This window comes from Oculina patagonica, chromosome 9, assembly GCF_052425735.1.
Source record: "Oculina patagonica isolate OP01 chromosome 9, crgOcupat, whole genome shotgun sequence".
Lineage (NCBI taxonomy): Eukaryota > Metazoa > Cnidaria > Anthozoa > Scleractinia > Oculinidae > Oculina > Oculina patagonica.
This window is the reverse complement of record NC_135766.1, coordinates 18,201,668-18,221,390: the sequence shown is the minus strand read 5'-3', so window position 1 is coordinate 18,221,390 and position 19,723 is coordinate 18,201,668. Positions and strand designations below refer to the sequence as shown.

The window sequence follows — 19,723 nt, the reverse complement described above, 5'->3', positions numbered from 1 at the left end:
TGGCCGATTCAAGTGGAAAATACCGTTCCATTTGACAGATGAAAATTTCGAAAATTCAAACCGAAAATTTTGGTCCAATGGATCGCGCCCCTGGACTCTCTCTTCAAGCGCCTGGGTTCAACCACTATATAAGGCGCGCGTAAGAGAGTGTTCAGGGACTGGACTAGGTATTATAGAAACTATTTGGCAGATCACCAACACATTATTATACGCCGTGCTTGCCATCATTGTCAGTTTAGCCATATTTCGAGATCAGGTGCTAATGTAGTTCAAACAACCCGGCTTTATGAAACTCTACCGGTAAGTAAGAAAAGCATGCCGACTGACTAAGCGCTAAGCAAATGATGCCTAACTGTGACTTTTTTTGTATCTATTTTTATCCATAGCATTTAAGCCTTACTTTTATTTGAATAGTAACGCCCACTAGATAAGCAGGTCAAACTTTCAGTTTACTCGAGAGATCTCGTGCAATTTTCTGATTGGCTAATAACGGCCGAAGTTTTACAAGCAAAGGTGAGGACAAAAAAGCGAAGTAAGGCCTTGCCAGGGGGCGCTTGCTCCCGGCCCCTCCACAGTGTTTTATCCTAAGTTTTATCCAATGTCATGTATGGAAAGACTGGGAACCAATCTCGGTTTCAGGCCCTTATTGTTTCAGGTAAAAAGCAAAATGGCGGACGGAAAAGTGCTAAATTGATTTTGTCAATTTCTGCAGTCAAATTAAACAGCTTTTTAGCACAATGGCAACAGGAATCCAAGTGCAAGACTTACCAGAGACTATTATCCTGAAGATATTTTCTTTTTTGGCCAGGCAGCGTATTTTTAACTTGTTTAGAGTGCGGCTTGTTTGCAAGAGATGGTGTTGCTTGGCGGAAGATAGCAGCTTGTGGAGAAAGATATCTTTTCCAAACTGCGACGAACTTTCTTATGAAGTGCTAAAGCGCATCTTATCCTGGTGTGGCAATGTGAGGGAAGTTAATCTCTCGAACTGCACTCGGGTCAATGATAAATGTGTGGAACTTATTGCCAAGAAATGCCCCAATTTAGAAGTCCTTGAATTATCAGGGTGTATTTTGTTGACCGACCGTGGGTTAGAAGTCATCGCAAGAAATTGCAGCCTGCTCAGGTACTTAAACATCACAGCGTACAAAACGAATGTAACGTCCGATGCTCTAAAGCATTTAATCAGAACTTGCAAAGCACTTCAGGAACTGAAAGTTATCTGTGAATCAGGGATGTAGCTAAGAACACTAGCGGCGTGCGCCCCCTCTCCGTACCTTAGTTCCTAGTCTTTGCTTTCGTTCAGCCGGATTTAGTCTTTTCGTCGGTACGGCGCGCCCAGGACATCCCTGGTGAATGCGAGGAAGATTCTAGTGAAACATACTTCTTCATAACCAACGAGTTTTTGGAGGAAGCACAAACGAGCAAAAGTATGAAAAGGATTTATTTAAATAACGCAGGAATCATTGGAGAGGAAATAGACTTGTCTAAACCCCATACATTTAATTTACTTAGCTTAGGTCTGTCTGGCTGTATGGAACTCAACAATGATGTTTTATGCCATTTGAGCTGCACTTCTCCTAAGTTACAAGTTCTAGACATCTCCTTCTGTCCCGGCATAGATGATTCAGGTATTTCAGTTGTTGCCCAGGTTTGCCCAAACCTACTGCATCTTGTTGCTAAAGGTTGCCCTTGTATAACAGATGTGTCAATAGAAGTTGTAGCAAAACATTGCAAGATGCTTCAGTCCTTGAATGTATGCGGCTGTGAACTGCCAAGACCTGCAGGCAATATTACTGATGTAGCCGTGCAAAGAATTGCTGAAAACTGCCGAGATCTACGCCAGCTAAATGTTAAATCATGCCAGGGGGTCACAGACAATGGCATCACTGCTGTTGCAACAAACTGCGTTAAATTGATGCACCTGAACATCTGTGGTTGCCTGGGAATTTCTGATGTGTCTGTTAAGCTAGTGGCAGCATTTTGTGAGGACTTAAAGAGTTTAGAGATATCAGAATGCTTGCGTATAACAAGAAACAGTATAAATGACATTGTACAAAACTGCATCAAGCTTGAGTACCTGGATATGCAAGTTTGCTCATATGTAAGTGACTTGGATTTCAAGTTAGACAAAAGTACACTGCTTGCTCTTTGTCATGTGGATCTGTCATACTGCACCAAAATTACAGACAAGACTTTGAAGCAAATAGGCAACAGTTGTCCAAGATTAACTTATCTTAGTATTGCTGGGTGTCATCGAATCACAGACGCAGGGGTTACAAGCCTTGCGCATAGCTGCAATGAGCTGCAATATCTGGATGCTTCATTTAGAGGGTCACAATCTTGTGCCCAGATCACCAGCATCTCAATGCTTGCTATTGCTTCAAGTTGTTCTAATTTGACTTACTTGGATGTGATAGGCTGCTCAGATGTAAGTGAGTCTTCTATTTACGCAGTTGTGGGGTCTTGCAGATATTTAAAGCAACTAAATGTTAGTCAATTTACTGAGCAAATTGATTCCCAATTGTTGTTACGCATAAGTAAGTGCATTTCCAAATATCGCTCATCTTGCAGTTATGAAGAGATGGTTTCACCTCCAAGGGGACGAAAATTGGTGCAGAATTTTCTCTTCAAAATGGCTGCCCCAAATTTGTAACTACAATTCAATGTCTTTGACACACATGAAAACCCAGGTTTAAGACTTTGCTTGGTTGTGAAAATCTGATGTTGGTTTTATAATGTTGTGATATATTAAAAAGTTTTGCCTTAGCGGTCAAATTGCTGTGACCATAAGATTTGTTCAATTTATATCTCGCTTTTTTTTACTGATAACTACTGTGAAGGGTCAAGTTCTGTGTTTCAGTTTCTTTTTTTTTTTTTGGGGGGGGGGGGGTGCGATGGAGGGGAAACTTTTCTTTCAACCATTATTTGTCTTAAAAGCAACTAAAAAATGTGGAAGGAATAAACTTAATAAATCTAATACTGAACCATTATGTATAACTGATGGAGACCTTTTACACTAAAACAAAACAATATGATATGACTCAATTATGGCTATGGATTATGATTAGTACTTTGATTATAGCTAATTTAAAAAAAAATGTTGCAATAACTTAAGTATCTACACAGAAAGGGGTTTGTTTGTTTGTTTGTTTGTTTGATTGATTGATTTATTTATTGATTGGTTGATTACAAATTATCTTATGCTAATGAGACAGATATTGTAATCAAAGATTCACCCATGTGGGTGGTGCGCATGGAGAAGGAACTCAATTTTTTTAAATGGGGAGGCTTTCCTCCGAGGTCCAAACTCTTGCCCCTTTATTTTCGATGTTTGACTGAAAAAGAAACCCTTTCAGATATTGTTGTTAGAAATAGAGGATAATACATTGTTGTGCGGAATATGAAATTTATCTTTGAGTGCTCAAGTCAATATCTCACAAGTGAGCAAACAAATGTAATGAGTGATATATCGACTTGAACATGAGAAGATAAATCTCATATCTCCAAGCAACCATGTATTATTTTGTTTATTTTTATAAACCTACTAATAACGAAGTTTTAGACGATTTTTCGAAGATTGCCAACCATTTTTCGACGATTTTAGAAGATTTTCAAAATATTGTCCGACGGTCGTACGAATGTTTCCGAACATTTTCCGAACTTTATCGAAGATTGCAGAGGAAGATCCGAAGATGCTTCGACTAAATATCCATAAACTTTGGCTCATTCACCATTGAAACATGAGAAACTGGTCAGCAAACGTGTCCAAATCGATATTTTCACATGTGAAAGATATGATCTTTAACAGTTTAAAGATATGATTTTTCTCAGCGAGAGAAATCCTGGTAATTCACTCTAGTTTGTGTAATAAAATGGTATCTCTTTCACATATCTACAAAAGGAATACTACTACACCTCTTCTTAATATTTCACACTGAAACCTTTAAAGTTGTTGCGTCTGTCTGAGACATTTTGAAAGGCCTTTCTTAATACCTAAATAATGTGTGAGATGGAATCGAGACTGCGAATCGAACAATTCTCGAGGCTAACAATAAAGATAACTACAGGCAAGTGGTCCGCTGAGCTCGTTACAGTATTTTCTATAAGTTATAGTGTACTAATCATTTTGACAAGTTATCTGAGTATGTTCAGCCCTGTTCAGTATTCCAAGAACATCAGGTCGTTTGGCAATGCACCAGAACCAACAATGGATATCGTTAAGCCTCGGCATGTTACAGCTGAGTTCTTGCTTATACCACCTCGTGACGAGCGTGATGAGATCAACACAATAGTACTTGAGATTTTGAGTAGCATATCTGATTACTGTTACCCCAGTTCAAATTCCAAAAAATGAAATGATTTGATAGTACATCAAATTCAATTGCGCTAGTGCGGCGCCCGTCCCCGCCGCGTCCCCCTGTCGCCGGCCGCTCCGTCCCGCTCCCTCGGTGTCCCCCCCCCCCCGCTCCCCGCGTGGCGGCCCCTCTCGGCGGGGCCGGGCGCCCCCCGTCTCCGGTTCTCTCCCCTCCGCTCCCCCCCCCCCCCCTCGGGTGCCCGTCCCCCTGCGGGCCCCCCTCGATGCGCATAGTATGTGGTACTTACAGATCTTAAGTATTGATAAAATATCCAAATGTCTTAACCGATTAAAAAAGTTCTGGAGGGACATGTCTGACAAATTTGTTTCGTTGCAGATCGTGCAAGACTGTTCTGTTCAATTCCAGGAAAATCATCCGATTTGACAATTCACCAAAATCAACAATGAGTATCAAGTGTGGCACGTGGAGGCCTCGTGATATCGACAAAAACGTGCACAAATAAAGGTTCAGGGCATCAGCGAAACTTACCTCATTTATTTCCTTCGCAGTTGAGTGCCAAGCTTAACATAATTTGGTAAGTAGAATAGAACATTATGGCAATCTGTTTACAGTACTTTCCAAGATGTCAGTAACAACAAGTGTTGAATACATTTGGACCGCTAAATGTCTCTCATCTGACATTCTTATTACTCGAACATGTTCCACAAATTTGAATATAGTACTAAATAAGAAGTCAGATTTATCTTCTTAGAGATTGCCAAAAAACTAGCTGACATATGACTGCAAATGAGGTAGAAAGAATCTGCCGAGGGTTTTGTCAGTTTTTAAAAGCAAGATATTGACACCTTTTTGAGAGCGAGCACACTGTTTGAAAGAATGAGTCACTGTCGATCTAAGTCCTCGCCGGCATCGTACCCAAGCAGAAATATTATTTTCCAGTTTTGTTCAGTTACAATAGCATTTTGGTATAGTAGGGAATCAACCAAAAGAGACTGAAGAAAATCGAGCAGAAAAGAAAAATGCGAAAAGTTTCAAAAGTTGACTCGCGATTACACAATGTCTCTCTGCTTTCTTAATTGCAGTTAATCCATAAAAATGGCAGCTGAAAGTGAAACCATTTCACAAGCTTTGGATGGGGCCTTGGAGCAAATTAAAAAGAATGCTCCCGAAGAGTTTTCAAAGCTGGATGCAGATCCTAAAGCAAAAGATACTATAGCTGAAGCAGCCAGAGCAGCAGCTGCCGAAGAAGTAAAGCTCGCCCATGAGTTCACTTCTAGGCCTGATCAAGACATCCGCGTAAGGCTTGCCAAGTTCTTACCTGAATATCGGATCAAGCTGATAGAAGAAGCTCTCAGCATCCCAACATTTCGCATGGAAATAACCCAGACAAGCGACGGCAAACACTGGGTCCAGTTGACTCGGGATGGCAAGGAATTCCTTCCTGGTAAAGCGCTTGCAATAGTTGCTGACACCGAGTGGGCAAGCTTTCTACAGGAAGCCAGTATTCTAGTTGAGGCCGTGATTCTGGTAATGCATGCAGTAGGCATCGCAGTAAGTGTGAAGAAAGCATCATGAAAGCCACAGTGGAGGACACCGCAAACGCGGTTAAGAATTCTCCACAGTTACAAAGGGCGATTGAAAAGTTCATCTCTTCATGGAAGGCAGCAGGAGGCAATACATTGGACGAAGCTAAAGCCATCTTTATCCTCCTCAAGGAAAGCTACGCCGCTGGAATCCTGTGGACGGTCATCAAGAGTTTATGCAAAGAGATGAAATGGTATGACTGGCTGGAGACTGTTGCCAAGGTGACCGCCATGATCATTGCGGCACTCGCAACAGATGGAGCAGCACTGATTGCAAAGATTGCCTTGGCTATTATGTCGGCCGCTGATCTCATAAGGAAAATCGCCAATCTGGTAAAGCTTGAGGAAATAAAGCAAACTCTGTAAGGAGGACTACTATGACAGCACTAGTGTGCTTATAGAGAACAGGTTTATCCAGAAAGACTGAATAATCTTGCCATTTAAAAGACAAAATGCCTGATTGCTTATTTTAAGATTGCTATTTTGAATGGGCCTAAGTGTTGACATTAATTAATTAATAAATTGATTAATGTAGAGTCCGTATTCCGATCAGATGAAATGTTATTGCCGTGAATAATTATGCGTAACTGGTCAGATAAAATTTTTGAAGTTAAAAAATTAGGCCTTTATAGAAGGTTATAAAACTGGTTAAGTTACGACGCATACTATCATTCTGGTTCATATCACCGTGATTATACTCAAATACGAAACGAAAAACGAAATGAATGGATAAAAATGAATAATCCGTAGATCAGACTGAACTATGTAAAATCATATAAGAAAAAAGGTCAAAGGTGTAATTCTAAGAAATCGAGGAATTTTTGTATCATTGTATTTCATGTAGTCACATTGAGCCCAGGAATAATGATTCATGTAACTGAAAAATCAATCGTGGATTTCTTTTTGTATTGTTAACAATGTAGAAATAAAGTATCATAGATTCTGTCCTGTTACTTTTTGTCATCTCTTGAACTGTCTGAGCTGTCTTCAGTTTACGCTGTAATCTCAGTAACTAAATTCTCCATTATAGAACTTGGTAAAAATTCACACGTTATAGTTTTGATTGCTGTCATTGAATGAATAGAAATATTATAAGTTAAGGCAGCAAGTTTATATAGACAATTCCTTAAATCAAAAACGTGAATTGCACGAAAGAGAAAATAAAGATTTGAATGCAAGCTATAGCTTCTTAAAATAGAAACTTTACAATGAAAGTAAAACATGGGTCAATGTAATATTCTCCGGCGGGAAAACAACGCCACGATTAGTAGTATGCAGCTAGCAGTTATACAAGTTTAATTGCTAGCCGTTTTTAGGAGGATGCAAAATATGACAAGCTAAATCCCACTAAAAACAGATAAAAATTGCATAAAAATTCATCTAAATTTGTCGTCGTAACGCTACACGTCGACTCTCGTTAAGCGGACCGCTCGGGGCGTCGTTGTGTCCGTTGCGGGTCCGTTGCGGGTCTCCGTCACTTTTCGCCGGGGCTGTGTCCGTTGCGGTGTCCGCGCGGGGTGTCCGCGGCGGGTCACTGCATGAGAAGTTTAATGTATTTATTAAGTGCCTTTGTTTCTTTGCTCTCAAAGAAAAGATTCTGAAGTTGCTTTTTAATTGCAGTTCTATGGTATTGCTAGTTTTTTTGGTTTATATAAGAATAATTGGGTGAAGGTCTTGCCTTACAGTTCTTGGAAATCGAGGAAGCAAATTCATGCAGACAAGAGGGCCTCCGCGGGGGAGGGGAAGGGTGCATGTTCCCTTTATGACTTAAAGATAATGCGTTTTATCCCTTGTTCCTTATTGACAAATTCAATTGCTCCCTACATTTTCCAAGTCAAGTTCCTGTTGATAGTGAAGATATCTCTAGTTCCCTCAAGATAATCTTACAATATGCCGTGCATGTGCCCTTGAAATAAATGACTATGTTTCCTTGTTCATAAAATGTCTTGGGACACTTTCAGACAAACCGATAGAAGGCATACGGGAAAAGCTTTAACACGGAATAAATGACTGAAGTACGTGTAATCAAAAGTTCACGGATTAACCGCAGTCACGCAATGAACAAAATTACTTACAACTACTTGGTATAAATCCATCTGCCGAAGAGTTAAGATATTTATTTTGGGAAATCAAGGAGGCTGTGTTATACGCAAGGAAATAAGCGCATTTTCTGTGTAGTTAGAGTTAAATTTTGTATATGCATTGCTCGAAAGACAGGAAGAGCTTTAAACAACACGGAATAAATGAGAGAAGAATGCGTCATCAGAACTAACCGCAATGGGCGGTATTTTAAAGTTCTTGGAAACCGAGGAAGCTATAATTGATATTCCTTATATTTGGTTCAGACAACAGAAAGACACATTTTCAGTAAACCACCGCACGCCATTGAGCAAAGATTAGATCATTTCCATCGAAGTTAAAAGGCTTAACAAACTTTGATAACCAGAATAGTTGTCCTTTCTGACCGATTGCCTGTTTCTTTACACACAAGGTGACATCATACGCTTCAAACCAAGTTGGATAATTATGCATTGTCCGAAGCTTCGTCAAACCACGTTCTGTAAACCACTTCCATTAAGCGGAGAAGGGATTGTGTCAGCTAACATCCAAAGGCGTACACCTTTTGCGATTCGCATCAGATCAGCGCCACACTGCCATGACGGCAGTAAACTCGCTGAGGCAGACAAAGATAAGCTTGGATACTTGGAAGTAGTAATCAGTACCGAAGGAGCAATGTTCATTTCCAGAAAGCCCGGAGACACAGTCTATCCAGGACCTGCCACACCCAAAGATGGAGGTCTGGAGGTGGAAAAAAAGGTCTCCTATTGGTACAGCTTCAATCGCAATTAAAGGATCCTTAAGTACGGAAAGGGCTACTTCATGGAAGAGACTACTCTGTTGACGAAAAAGTTCCCTTTCCCAAAAACAGAAGATGAAGCCGACCCATGGCAGTTCATTTTTCGTCCAGACGTCACCAAAGAGATTGTCATAAAAGATGTGGATTCCATTGAAGGGTTGGTGATCAGGGAAGTTCCAAGGCTGGCAACAAAGTTTTTAACGTCAAATGCCAACCCGAGCTATCAGTTGGGGATTCTCATCAGTCAGGCGCTAAGCTCTGTGCTAGATGTTAGCCGAGCTTTCAACTCAATTCCTACAAATGAGCGAGCAAAACTAACAGCCAGAGTAGACGTGGAGAAGAAAGTGTCATTCTATCCTCATCCTCTAACGTACAACTGGTCCCCGCTGGTGCTTGATAGTTCGAAAGCGACACTCCCCGAACTGGGAAGTAACCACTTCGTGATGTCAGCCAGCCTGCCAGCGACCTGCCAAGAACTGTACGGAAACGTCGCCTCGCCAGACGTGGCTTTGGACTGGCCCTACAGCAGCCCAAGACTGTCGGACGCAATCAACTACAGCATCAACACAGAGGGGAAGATTCTTTACGAAAAGCTAAGTGAAAAGAGTAAAGATGGCGGGATGTCATATCTGAGAGTCACTCTAGGAACCCATCGCGGCTTTTCGACTGGCATTCCATACGTGCTAGAGATTTGGCCAGCCGGATCTGAAAGTCCTATCCACAACCATGGGAATGCGTACGCCGTCATCAAGGTTTTGCATGGAGCAATAAAAGTCACAGTCTACAACAAGACATGGAATGGTGAGGACACCCAACAAGAGCTGTCAAATTTCACAGCAAAGCAAGGAGGTGTGACATGGATCTCTCCTAACTGGTTTCAAACACACAAGCTGACCAATGAGTCCAAGCAGCTGTACGGTGCAACCATTCAGTGCTACAAGTACGGCTGCGAAGAGGAGCTGATGTGGCCCTACTTCGATTATCTGGATGGGAAAACAGTGAAGGAGTTTCTACCGGATAGCGATTTTGATTTCACCCAACTGCGAGATGATCTGCTTAAGGAATATTGCGAGGATCACCCAGAGATCAAATAGGACATTAATAAACAACGTAGTAAAAATCCATCTCGACCGGAGTGGATTTAAATCTATTATAACAATCTTAGATTATTTTTAAAACTATTTTTCTTAACTCTCTACATAAAAGAGCGTTTGTTAGACATTGGAATTCTAGCTGTTTCCTTCAATTGTTGTTAGACAAGTCAAATGGAACAGCCGTCGAATATGTTACTACTAGAATTATCATGTTATCCTGAAAACACAGGCGCGTTTGTAAAGTATATTAGGGCCTTTTGTAGAATTAACAATAGAAAGATTGCGCGTTAGAACTCTTAAAAGAGGAAAAAGCTGTACGCATGGATGAACGTATCGATCACGTAATCGAATAGGAAAGGAAGTCTATATACAAATTATAAAATTCCTTTTTTACATTAAAGATATGCAGGTCAAAGGTTTGAATCTGGGAAAGTCGAGTAAACTATTTGTACGAAATCTAGTCGATTACCAAAGCTTAAAGGTTTAATTTGTTTCATATTGTCAACTTAGAGCTACTTTAATTAATAAATGGCCGGTTTGCCTTTCATCTGAACTTGAACGTTGTTCCACCACTTAATGTAAAAGCAGCGTACTTTGTTTTAGCCATAATTCCATATAAGCTCACTCGAAATTGATAGGAATGTCACGTGTCGGAAACCGAGGAAGTGTCAGTTCATACAAACGACTGGAAAACACATCCAGTTAACTAATGTAAAATCCCTTTCCAAAACAGTAAGCCATCGTCTGTAACATATTCATTATTTCTGTATTTTGTATTTCTCCAACTTAATATTTCTGGTGGAACATTGAAGTTATCTTTGAATTTGCATACAACCATACTTTTTTTCACTATTTCACAATAATGAAGCAAACAGTATGGGCTTTAAAACCGTCTATGGCGTGACTGTCCACATGACGTTATAACTGACCCGCAAGACAACTTAGCTTTTTGTGGTCTGCTTTAAAATAAAATTTGAACAAGTGGAATTATTTTCGTTTTGTAGACATCGTCGGCTACATGCGGATTCAGTCGGCTAAGACAACAACGTCATACATATTTCTTTTGTGCCCTCCCTAAATGCATATTAAATATAGGTATTTCGTCAGGAACGAGTGGCAGTTACAATTTGCCAAACCCTCGCTTGGATAAAATGAGACAGGGAGAAACAGTAAAAATCGTTAGCTTGAACTTACTGAACTGGAACAAAATGCTTCGCTGCAAGCTGCATTTTCTCGGGAAATTAAACAATCTACTAAACGTAAATTCTTTTCATTTCAATGTTACGACAGAGAGAGTGTTTCAGTTTTTCCGTGTCAGAATAGAGTTTATTTTTTCTCAACTGAGCAGTCGCTGGTCTTCTTTGTCAGTCTTTTTATTGTCGAGGGACGACGTCAAAACCGATTGCTGGCTCGATTTAAAGACTTCTTTATTGGAACCACACTCAAGAGATTTTTACAACACAACATCGAACAACAGCTCGCTCGTAAAAGGTCCTTGCATAACTCACGTGGCCCGCAGCAACTCAGTGACGTCACTTAAAAACAAAACAGCTATTAACAGCGGAAGTTTGGGAAGCGGGAGGCACATTTATTGCTTCGTCAGTTGTGTAACATGGCCTTAATTCTAATCTGTGTCTTTAGCTCTTGCTCATAACTGTTTCACCAATTGACTAATATAGTCTGTTTATTATGACTATAAAGTCGGAGTCTCAAGTGAGTCTCATAACTCCTAGACTACCAACAATCTCTCATTTTCTCAGGGTCGGTCGAGTGGACGGCACGCGATCGTGCGAGAAAATTACTTTACATGTGGAGCCCTTTGCGCGCCGCGCTTACTTGTGCGTAGTAAATTTAATTTCTTTATTGCTCGCGTGCTCAACCACTCAACTGACCCCGAAGAAAATGAGGCACTACTCCACCAACTACACTAACTTCACTCCACCTTTTGACAAAGGTCACAAAGCGGTTTCTTACATGACGCCGTTGCTATACTGTGCTATGCTATGATATGCTGTGCTATGCTATGCAATGCTTTGCAATGCTATGCTATGCTGTGCTATGCTATGCTATGCTATGCTATGCTATGCTATGCAATGCTATGCTATGTACTACGTTGCTATGCTGTACTCTACTTTCCTCTGCTCAACCTCGTCCCCATGGTCTTCTCCGTTTTCAAAAGGGCGGCCGCTCGTCGCCGAGAAGACCCTGGGGACGAGGTTGTCCTCTGCTCTGCTTTGCAATGCTATGCTATGCTATGCTGTGCTGTGCTGTGCTCTGCTTTGCTTTGCTTTGCTCGTCTATACTTGATATGCTTTACTCTGCTATGCTTTGCTATGCTTATCGATACTATGCTGTGAGTTGTTTGTTTTCACGTAATATTCTAAACTTACAGCACGTGATTTCGGTGGAGCAGAGATCCGGAGGGGGTGGCAAACAAGCCAAAATCGGTAAATTTCAATTGATTTCTTACTATTTCTGATACTTTGTAATTTTTTTATAACTACGCTTTTCTTTCAGTATTGAAAAAGAATGTAAACTAACTTTTAGATAGTTTCGGCACTTTTACAAAACAAACATGACTAGCCTTGATGGTTAAAAAGGGAGGACATCTAGTAACTGTTCGAAACTACCCCTAATAAAGAAATCAAAATTTCATAATTTGAACCTCAAATAAGATCGCAATCCTTGCATTAAGATGAGTTGATTTTTCGAGAATTTTCTTATTTTTAATTTTTGACCCTTGTCAGATCCCACGACTTATTTAAAGGGGCTTTGTAAAGGATTTTAACAGATTTTTGAACAGCCAAGATACATATTTGTATCGTAGGAAACCTAAATATAATGCTCCACTTCTATTACCAAATGCTATTTAAGAGCACCAAAACTGTTAACAAGCGTCTTTGGCTGCGGATGACCAGTATGGAAAGGCATTACAACTTGAAAAATTGATGCTAAACTTTTCAAGTTGCTAAAAAAATCAATATTAATAGCCGTGGATTTACTTCTCCCCGCAAATTTACTAGGTTATATCTGCCTTTAGATGTTCAAAGATAATGTTTTTCGTGGGTTTAGTACCTACCACTAATTTTAAAATAGTTAGGACTAAAAATCCGCGAAATCCCCGTGACGTAGCTCCTTTAAATTATGATAAGATAACCATCATGGCCTGGCGACTATTGCGAAAACGGTCAATTGTCCTATTTTTGGTTTCCAGTTGACGTCATCAAAATTCTAAAACCTAGAATCGCAAGACTCCTGAGTTTTTATCTTGCACTGGCTAAAAGTCGTCCTTATTATATATCTTGCTGAAAGGTTTTAGCTCAATAGCATTCGCCGTCTTTAAGATAGAGCATTTTGAATTTCGAAGTTTCACGCCAGACGAGATCAAAGATGGCCGCCAAAAGGCTGTCACGTTTTCTTAAAAAATGCCTTATCCTGCGATTTTTAACAATCTGAACAGTTGAGGTTTTGCTAGAAGTGTTTTTTTGAATGTTTACCTGTTCATGAGGGTGATCTGTCCGCTTTTGGTAGCAGATTTTAATGCCAGATGTTTTCATTGATTTCCGACCGCCATGTTGGAGCCAAAGCAGTTGGGCTCCAACATGGCGTTTTCATACTGTGCTCTCAAAATTTGCGTGAAACATTTTGTCAGATAACTCGAGAACGGAATAATATACAGACCTGAGACTTGGAAAAGTAGTTTATAGTAATTTTCTACAACCTGTATTATTCTTGATTTTTTTGTCTCGATAGTTTTGAATTTTTTTTTTCGCGGCGTGACAGTGGCGTGACAGTGAAAACCACCTTTGCCCCTACATTCGACTAGTGCTCCCACTCCATCCTGTCAAACATTAGCTTTTTTCTTGAAAGTCGTGTTTAACAGATAATGGTTTACAATAATATAATTAGGAAACTCTCTTTCGTTCACTTTAAGTAAGGCTGTCTCATCTTTAATGTCATCTTTGTATCTACAACGAATCAATCGATCAATCAATTAATTAATAAATCTGTCATTTAAGCCGTCATTCAGTCATTCAATTAATTAATTAATTAATTAATTAATCAGTTAACCGGTTGTTTCACTCACCAATTCATTCAATCCGCAATAAATCATCACATCTCATACGAGGTGCCCTTTTACTGTAGGTTACTGTGCAGTGTTTGTGTGACCAAGACCATGAGTCAGTGTTCCTTTATGGGAGGTGACCTCTTACTACGGGTTACAAATGCAGTGTGTGTGACCCGGACCATGCCGAGTCAGTTTTCCCCTATGGGATTTACTGTAGATTACCAATCTAGTGTATGTCTGTGACTTGGACCATGTCTTAGTTTTCCCGTATGGAAGGCGTCCCGTTACTGAAGTGCTCGTTTGTGGCTGAAGCCATGACTTAAGGTCGCGGGGGACATCTTAGGCTCATCATTATGCGTTTATTTAAAGCGTATGCACGAAGTGCGACGACTGACGTCGACAACTTTACGAGATATTCATGACTGGATAAAAATATGGGTGCGTGCGCGTGATTTAAAAAAAAAAAATAAATTCCTGTTTCTTTAATATTTTGACCAATTTAAAACAACACTTGGCGTTATACGTTTATATAGATTGCAGGAAGTCTACAGTATGAGCTAATTTTATTCAAATTTGAATGTTTCTGCAACTCAGAGTAATCACAATAATATTCGGCATAAACAATCGTGTCCTTCATAAAAACGCATTGTTCTCACAATAAAAGCGTGGAATATAATTACCATAATTACATCTCTCCTTTGGAAACTGATCGTGTTTTGGTCGGGACACCTTCGGAAATCTCAAAGTTTGGACTTTTCCGACAATTTTGTGGCAGAGAATACAGCGCAGATACATACCTTCATGACTTGCCACTGCAGATAGGTAGACTATGGACATTGTAGTGTGTCATAACAGAGGCGGAATTTTAAAAGAGCGCTTTTAGAAAGAGGCAGAAGGCATTAAATTAAAATTTGCGCATTTAAACCGCCATAACTTGCTGGCAAATTTTAAATTAAAAAATCCGCTTCTGTTATGACACTCTAGAGATATTGACTGATTAGTTTTTGACAAGATCACAGTGTGCTGTCTCCTACTCGTTCCGCAAACTCTGCCACAAAATCATGTTCTTCCCAATTTGGCACTTACGTGGCTATTACATCGCCGTTAAGTACAATCTACCAAATAAAAGATGACATACACAATCTTTTATCATTTCTTTATGTCTCTGTAAAATTTGAGCTTGATCACACCCATAACGGCCAAGAAATAAGCGTTTTAAAAGATGCAGGTCAAGCAAAATTTCGCTTCATGAATTTATTCATGCTGTAGGTATCCCCGCGACCTTAAGGTCGCGGAGGATACAAACAGCATGAATAAATTCATGAAGGGAAATTTTGCTTGACCTGCATCTTTTAAAACGCTTATTTCTCGGCTGTTATGGGTGCGATTAAGCTCAAAATTTACAGAGACATAACGAAATGATGAAAGATTGTGAATGTCATCTTTTATTTGGTAGATTGCATTTTACGGCGATGTTATAGCCTCGTTAGTGCCAAATTGGGAAAAACATGATTTTGTGGCAGAGTTTGCGGAACGAGTCGAAGACAGCACACTGCGATTTTGACAAAAACTAATCAGTCAATACCTCTAGAGTGTCATAACAGAAGCGGATTTTTTAATTTAAAGTTTGCCAGCAAGTTATGGCGGTTTAAGTGCGCAAATTTCAATTTAATGTCTTCTACCTCTTTCTAAAAGCGCTCTTTTAAAATTCCGCCTCTGTTATGACACACTACAGTATTCATAGTTTACCTATCTGCAGTGGCAAGTCATGAAGTTCTGTATCCGCGCTGTATTCTCTGCCACAAAATTGTCGGAAAAGTGCAAACTTTGAGATTTCCGAAGGTGTCCCGACCAAAATACGATCATTTTGCCAAGGAGAGATGTAATTATGGTAATTATATTCCACGCTTTTATGGTGAGAACAATGCGTTTTCAAAAAGGACACGATTGTTTATGCCGAATATTTTTGTGATTACTCTGAGTACACTAGTTGCAGAAATAGTCAAATTTAAATAAAAATAAGCTCAAAGACTTCCTACAATCTATATGAACGTATATCGCTAAGTGTTGTTTTAAATTGGTTAAAATATCAAAGAAACAGGGATTTTTTACAAATCACGCGCACGCGCCCATATTTTTCTCCAGTCATAAATATCTCGTAAAGTTGTCGATGTGAGTCGTTGTACTTCGTGCATACGCTTTAAATAAATGCATAATGATGAGCCTAAGGTGTCCCCCGCGACCTTAAGGTCGCGCAGGACCCTTGCTCATTAATAAATTCATTAGCCAAATTTCTTGACGGAGTGCTATCTTGTAAAGCTTTAGTTCACTACATTTTGAACATCGATTCCTCTAAAATTTAACAAGGATTTTCGGGGATGATGGAATTACCTCATGATTGTCCTTATACTGAGAGATGACCATTGTCTGCGATGTTACAAGCCCTTAAATGTTTAACTGCAGATAATGCGATTTTGTGTCCAAGTTTTCAGCTAGAACAGCACACCAAATTAAATGATTATATAACCTAGTGATAAATCATAACCCCTTTTGTACTATGGCTAGAACGGAATTTTCGATTTCAAAAACTGCTACAAGTTAATGGCTTCTAAGAGAGCAAAAATGTGAAACCTAAACTTTGAAACGTGCTATCTTCATTTTGAGAAGGAAATTTAAAAATTCGCTCTAGTCATAGCACAATAGAGTACATCAAGTTTATGTTCCTCGCGAATCAACTCTTGAAATTCTATATCGGCGGAGAAAACTTGGACACAAAATTGCAGGTTTTGAGGCTTCCGAAGACCTTCCGAATCAATGTTTACAACAACGTGTGATATATTCAAAGCTGTGAATCTAATTATGATAATTCCCTATGTTCCAGCGCACGTGGCACAAAACTGAGAACAAGTACTAGTAATTACTTGTACAAAAGAGTTTAAAAACAGACATTCTCATGAATATTTCGTTTGTTGTCGGCTTCAGTCGTCCGGCCGTTCGTGCATACTCTTTAAATAAATACATACTAATGGATGCAAGGGTCCTGCGCGACCTTAATGGGAAGTGTCCCCTTATTAGAGATGACAAACCTAGTGTTTATCTATTGCAAGGACCATCACTCAGTCTTCTCTTATTGGAAGTGTTCCCTTACTGGAGCTTACAAATGTAGTGTTTAGGTCTGGTTAGGGCCATGATTTAGTTTTCTCTTGAATAAAAAGGTGTCTTTAAAAATGCACTGTTCGTGTTTGGTCGTCCTACGACCTACGGAAAAAGGCCAAATTTAAACTTTACTCACTGTAGTTGTAAATAAAGAAAGAGTTTCCTTAAGAAGCCAAACAAGTATTGCTGTTTATTGACAATGTACCAGACATCTATTCTTACCTTCTTTCAACGAATAAAAACTGCCAAGACATCTGCAATACCAACGTTTTCTAAATAAGAGAGAATATAACGATAAATTGTTACTCTCAGCATACTTGGAAAGGAAGAGAATAACATGAGTATCGATTAATTAGAATCATATCTGTTTTGGAATAAACTTTGCTATTTATTTCTTTACATCTTATGGAGTACGTTACCCTACCACATCCCCTTCATCTTGTTTTATTTGTTAAGAATCTAATCTTATCCTATGGTGACGAATTTGATACTGAAATAGATGGGGAAAAAATCAAGAGGGTTGATCATACTAAATCGTTAGGACTTATTATTGTTGATCGACTCTCTTGGTCAAAACACGCTGAAGAAATATCTAAGAAAGTTTCCTTATCTATAGGCGCTTTAATTTAAATCGTGTAAGACCTTCTATCTCTACTAAAACTGCGGTACAAATCTACAATGCCCTAACACTACCGCATTTTGATTACTGCAGCCCCGTTTGGGATTGTTTGAGCAGCCAGTTAAGCGATAAACTGCAAAAACTCCAAAATCGCGCAGCCAGAGTGATTACCAAATTGCCTTATGATATAAGCTCGAACCTCCTTTTGAAAAAACTCAAGTAGGAGAAGTTATCTAAACTTCGTCAGACGCAAAAAGCATTGATGATGTTTAAATCAATACACAAACTTGCCCCAGAGTACTTTCCCAATTATTCACTACCCGCCACGCAGAATACAATTTAAGAAATCTCGAAGGTAAACTTGACCTGCCCAAGCCACACACAAACTATTTAAAACGAAGTTTTAGTTATAGTGGGCCCTTCTATGGAACAATTTGCCCCATCAAATGAGGGATGTTGGCTCCATTGGGCACTTTAAACGAGAAATCATAAATTGAATCTCTGACATATCGGATTCCCACACGGCAATCATGTAAAACAGTGGTATGCTTTTTTTATTTTTTTTTATGGCTTAACTGATGATTCTTTTTACCGTGTGAATAAACAAATATTGACTTGACTTGACTTGACTTGACTTGACTTGACTTGACTTGACTTGACTTGACTTGACTTGACTTGACTATGGGAGTCGCGGTGGCCAAATGGTTATTGCGCTGGACTACGGATCGAACGGTCCGGATTCGAGCACTGGAAGGGGCACTGTGTTGTGTTCTTAGTTAAGACGTTTTACACTTAAAGTGCCTCTCTCAACCCAGGTGTATTAATGGGTACCGGCAAATTTACTGCTGGGGGTAACCCTGCGATGGACTAGCATCTCATCCAGGGGGGAGTAGGTCGAGTAGAAATACTCCGAGTCGCTTCATGCTACGGAAACCGGGATAAGCTTAGACCTGATGGGCCACTAGGCTGGAACGCAGGCTTTACCTTTACCACTACCTTATCCTACCCCTAGCTTACCATACTCATTCCAGTTGACGCTTGTTTCAAGTTTACTGAAGGTGAAAGCTGCCAAAGAATGACGGGACTCGTAGTCACAGAGTTTTCCAGATGACGCCATCAGCCAACCAACATCCCCAACACAACTGTCGTTTTTCTTGTTGATGTAGAAACTTCTACCTGATACCAAGTCTCCAACAACAGAGAAGTAGTTTTGTTGCTCAGTGGCCAAATCGGTCCAGGGTGACTGAATCAAGCGGTTTTTGGAAAACCAGTTTACCCTATCACTGCCAGTAGCGTTAAACACAATGGAGAGGAGTTCATGCTCATCCCTGTACAGAGCGACGCGCGCCTGAAACAAAAAAGAATAATAGGTAATGCTTTTGGAAAAGAAAGTGGTATTTGTTTTAGGTTGATAGCACTGGCCATTTGAAACTCGTGTGCTTCTCAAAATTGGTTTCGGTCGAACAATGTCCAATTCTCTCTGTGAGACATGCCTAGTCTGCCTACCTGGAATTATGGCAGTTGTATTCAGGGTTGACAAGTCCAAGTCATGTTTTGTTGAATACAACTCACGTCTTCCATGGTTCTCTGCAGTTCAGTCTCGGTGAGCCTGAGGGAAATGGACATTGACCGCACTTTCGGCAGATTATAATAATAATAAAAGATTTCAGCAGGTTTCAGTTTTTCACAAGCAAGAATCAATATTACAAGCAAAAATCGCCTTCAGCAAAAACCACGCACTGACTATTTAAAGAAGAGTTTTTCATACAGCGGTGCTTAGTTGTGGAACAACTTACCCCTAGAATTACGGCAAACGACTTCCTTAAGGTAATTCCCTTGAAATAGAACTGCTCATAGATTTCCAACCAACCTTTGCCAGTTGGTTGTTTACCTTAAGGGAAGTTAAATTTTGAAATAAAAAAGGGGGGTCACCGTATTCGTTTAGGAGCAGGAAGACCTTGTATTTACCATATAATTCCTTATATTTCCTTTGCGAGTACTGGCAAAGTACACGTTTTCGGTGATAATG

The 19,723-nt window shown here is 39.8% G+C and overlaps 1 protein-coding gene, 1 long non-coding RNA gene and 1 pseudogene across 3 annotated transcripts; 2 read left to right on the top strand and 1 right to left on the bottom strand.

The window, feature by feature from the left end:
• Positions 1–670: 670 nt before the first annotated feature.
• LOC144666474 (uncharacterized) lies at positions 671–2,775 on the top strand. The gene is made up of 2 exons (XM_078527910.1): positions 671–1,224; positions 1,344–2,775. The coding sequence occupies exons 1-2, from the start codon at positions 738–740 to the stop codon at positions 2,651–2,653; spliced, it is 1,797 nt and encodes a 598-aa protein (XP_078384036.1). The 5' UTR covers positions 671–737; the 3' UTR covers positions 2,654–2,775.
• Positions 2,776–4,741: 1,966 nt separating this feature from the next.
• LOC144666406 (uncharacterized) lies at positions 4,742–6,852 on the top strand (annotated as a pseudogene). The gene is made up of 2 exons (XR_013573180.1): positions 4,742–4,890; positions 5,399–6,852. The product of XR_013573180.1 is annotated as an uncharacterized LOC144666406 (transcript).
• A 6,821-nt stretch (positions 6,853–13,673) lies between these two features.
• LOC144666467 (uncharacterized) lies at positions 13,674–18,836 on the bottom strand. The gene is made up of 3 exons (XR_013573187.1): positions 18,712–18,836; positions 17,298–17,347; positions 13,674–13,818 (listed from the first exon to the last, which is right to left on the bottom strand). It is a non-coding gene; the product is annotated as an uncharacterized LOC144666467 (long non-coding RNA).
• Between the last annotated feature and the right edge of the window lie 887 nt (positions 18,837–19,723).

Bases quoted from the DNA above. Each gene is read 5' to 3' on its own strand.
- LOC144666474 (XM_078527910.1), top strand. From the start codon at position 738: ATGGCAACAGGAATCCAAGTGCAAGACTTACCAGAGACTATTATCCTG. The intron at 1,225-1,343 runs AATCAGGGATGT...GCGCCCAGGACA, and splicing joins GGAACTGAAAGTTATCTGTG to TCCCTGGTGAATGCGAGGAA.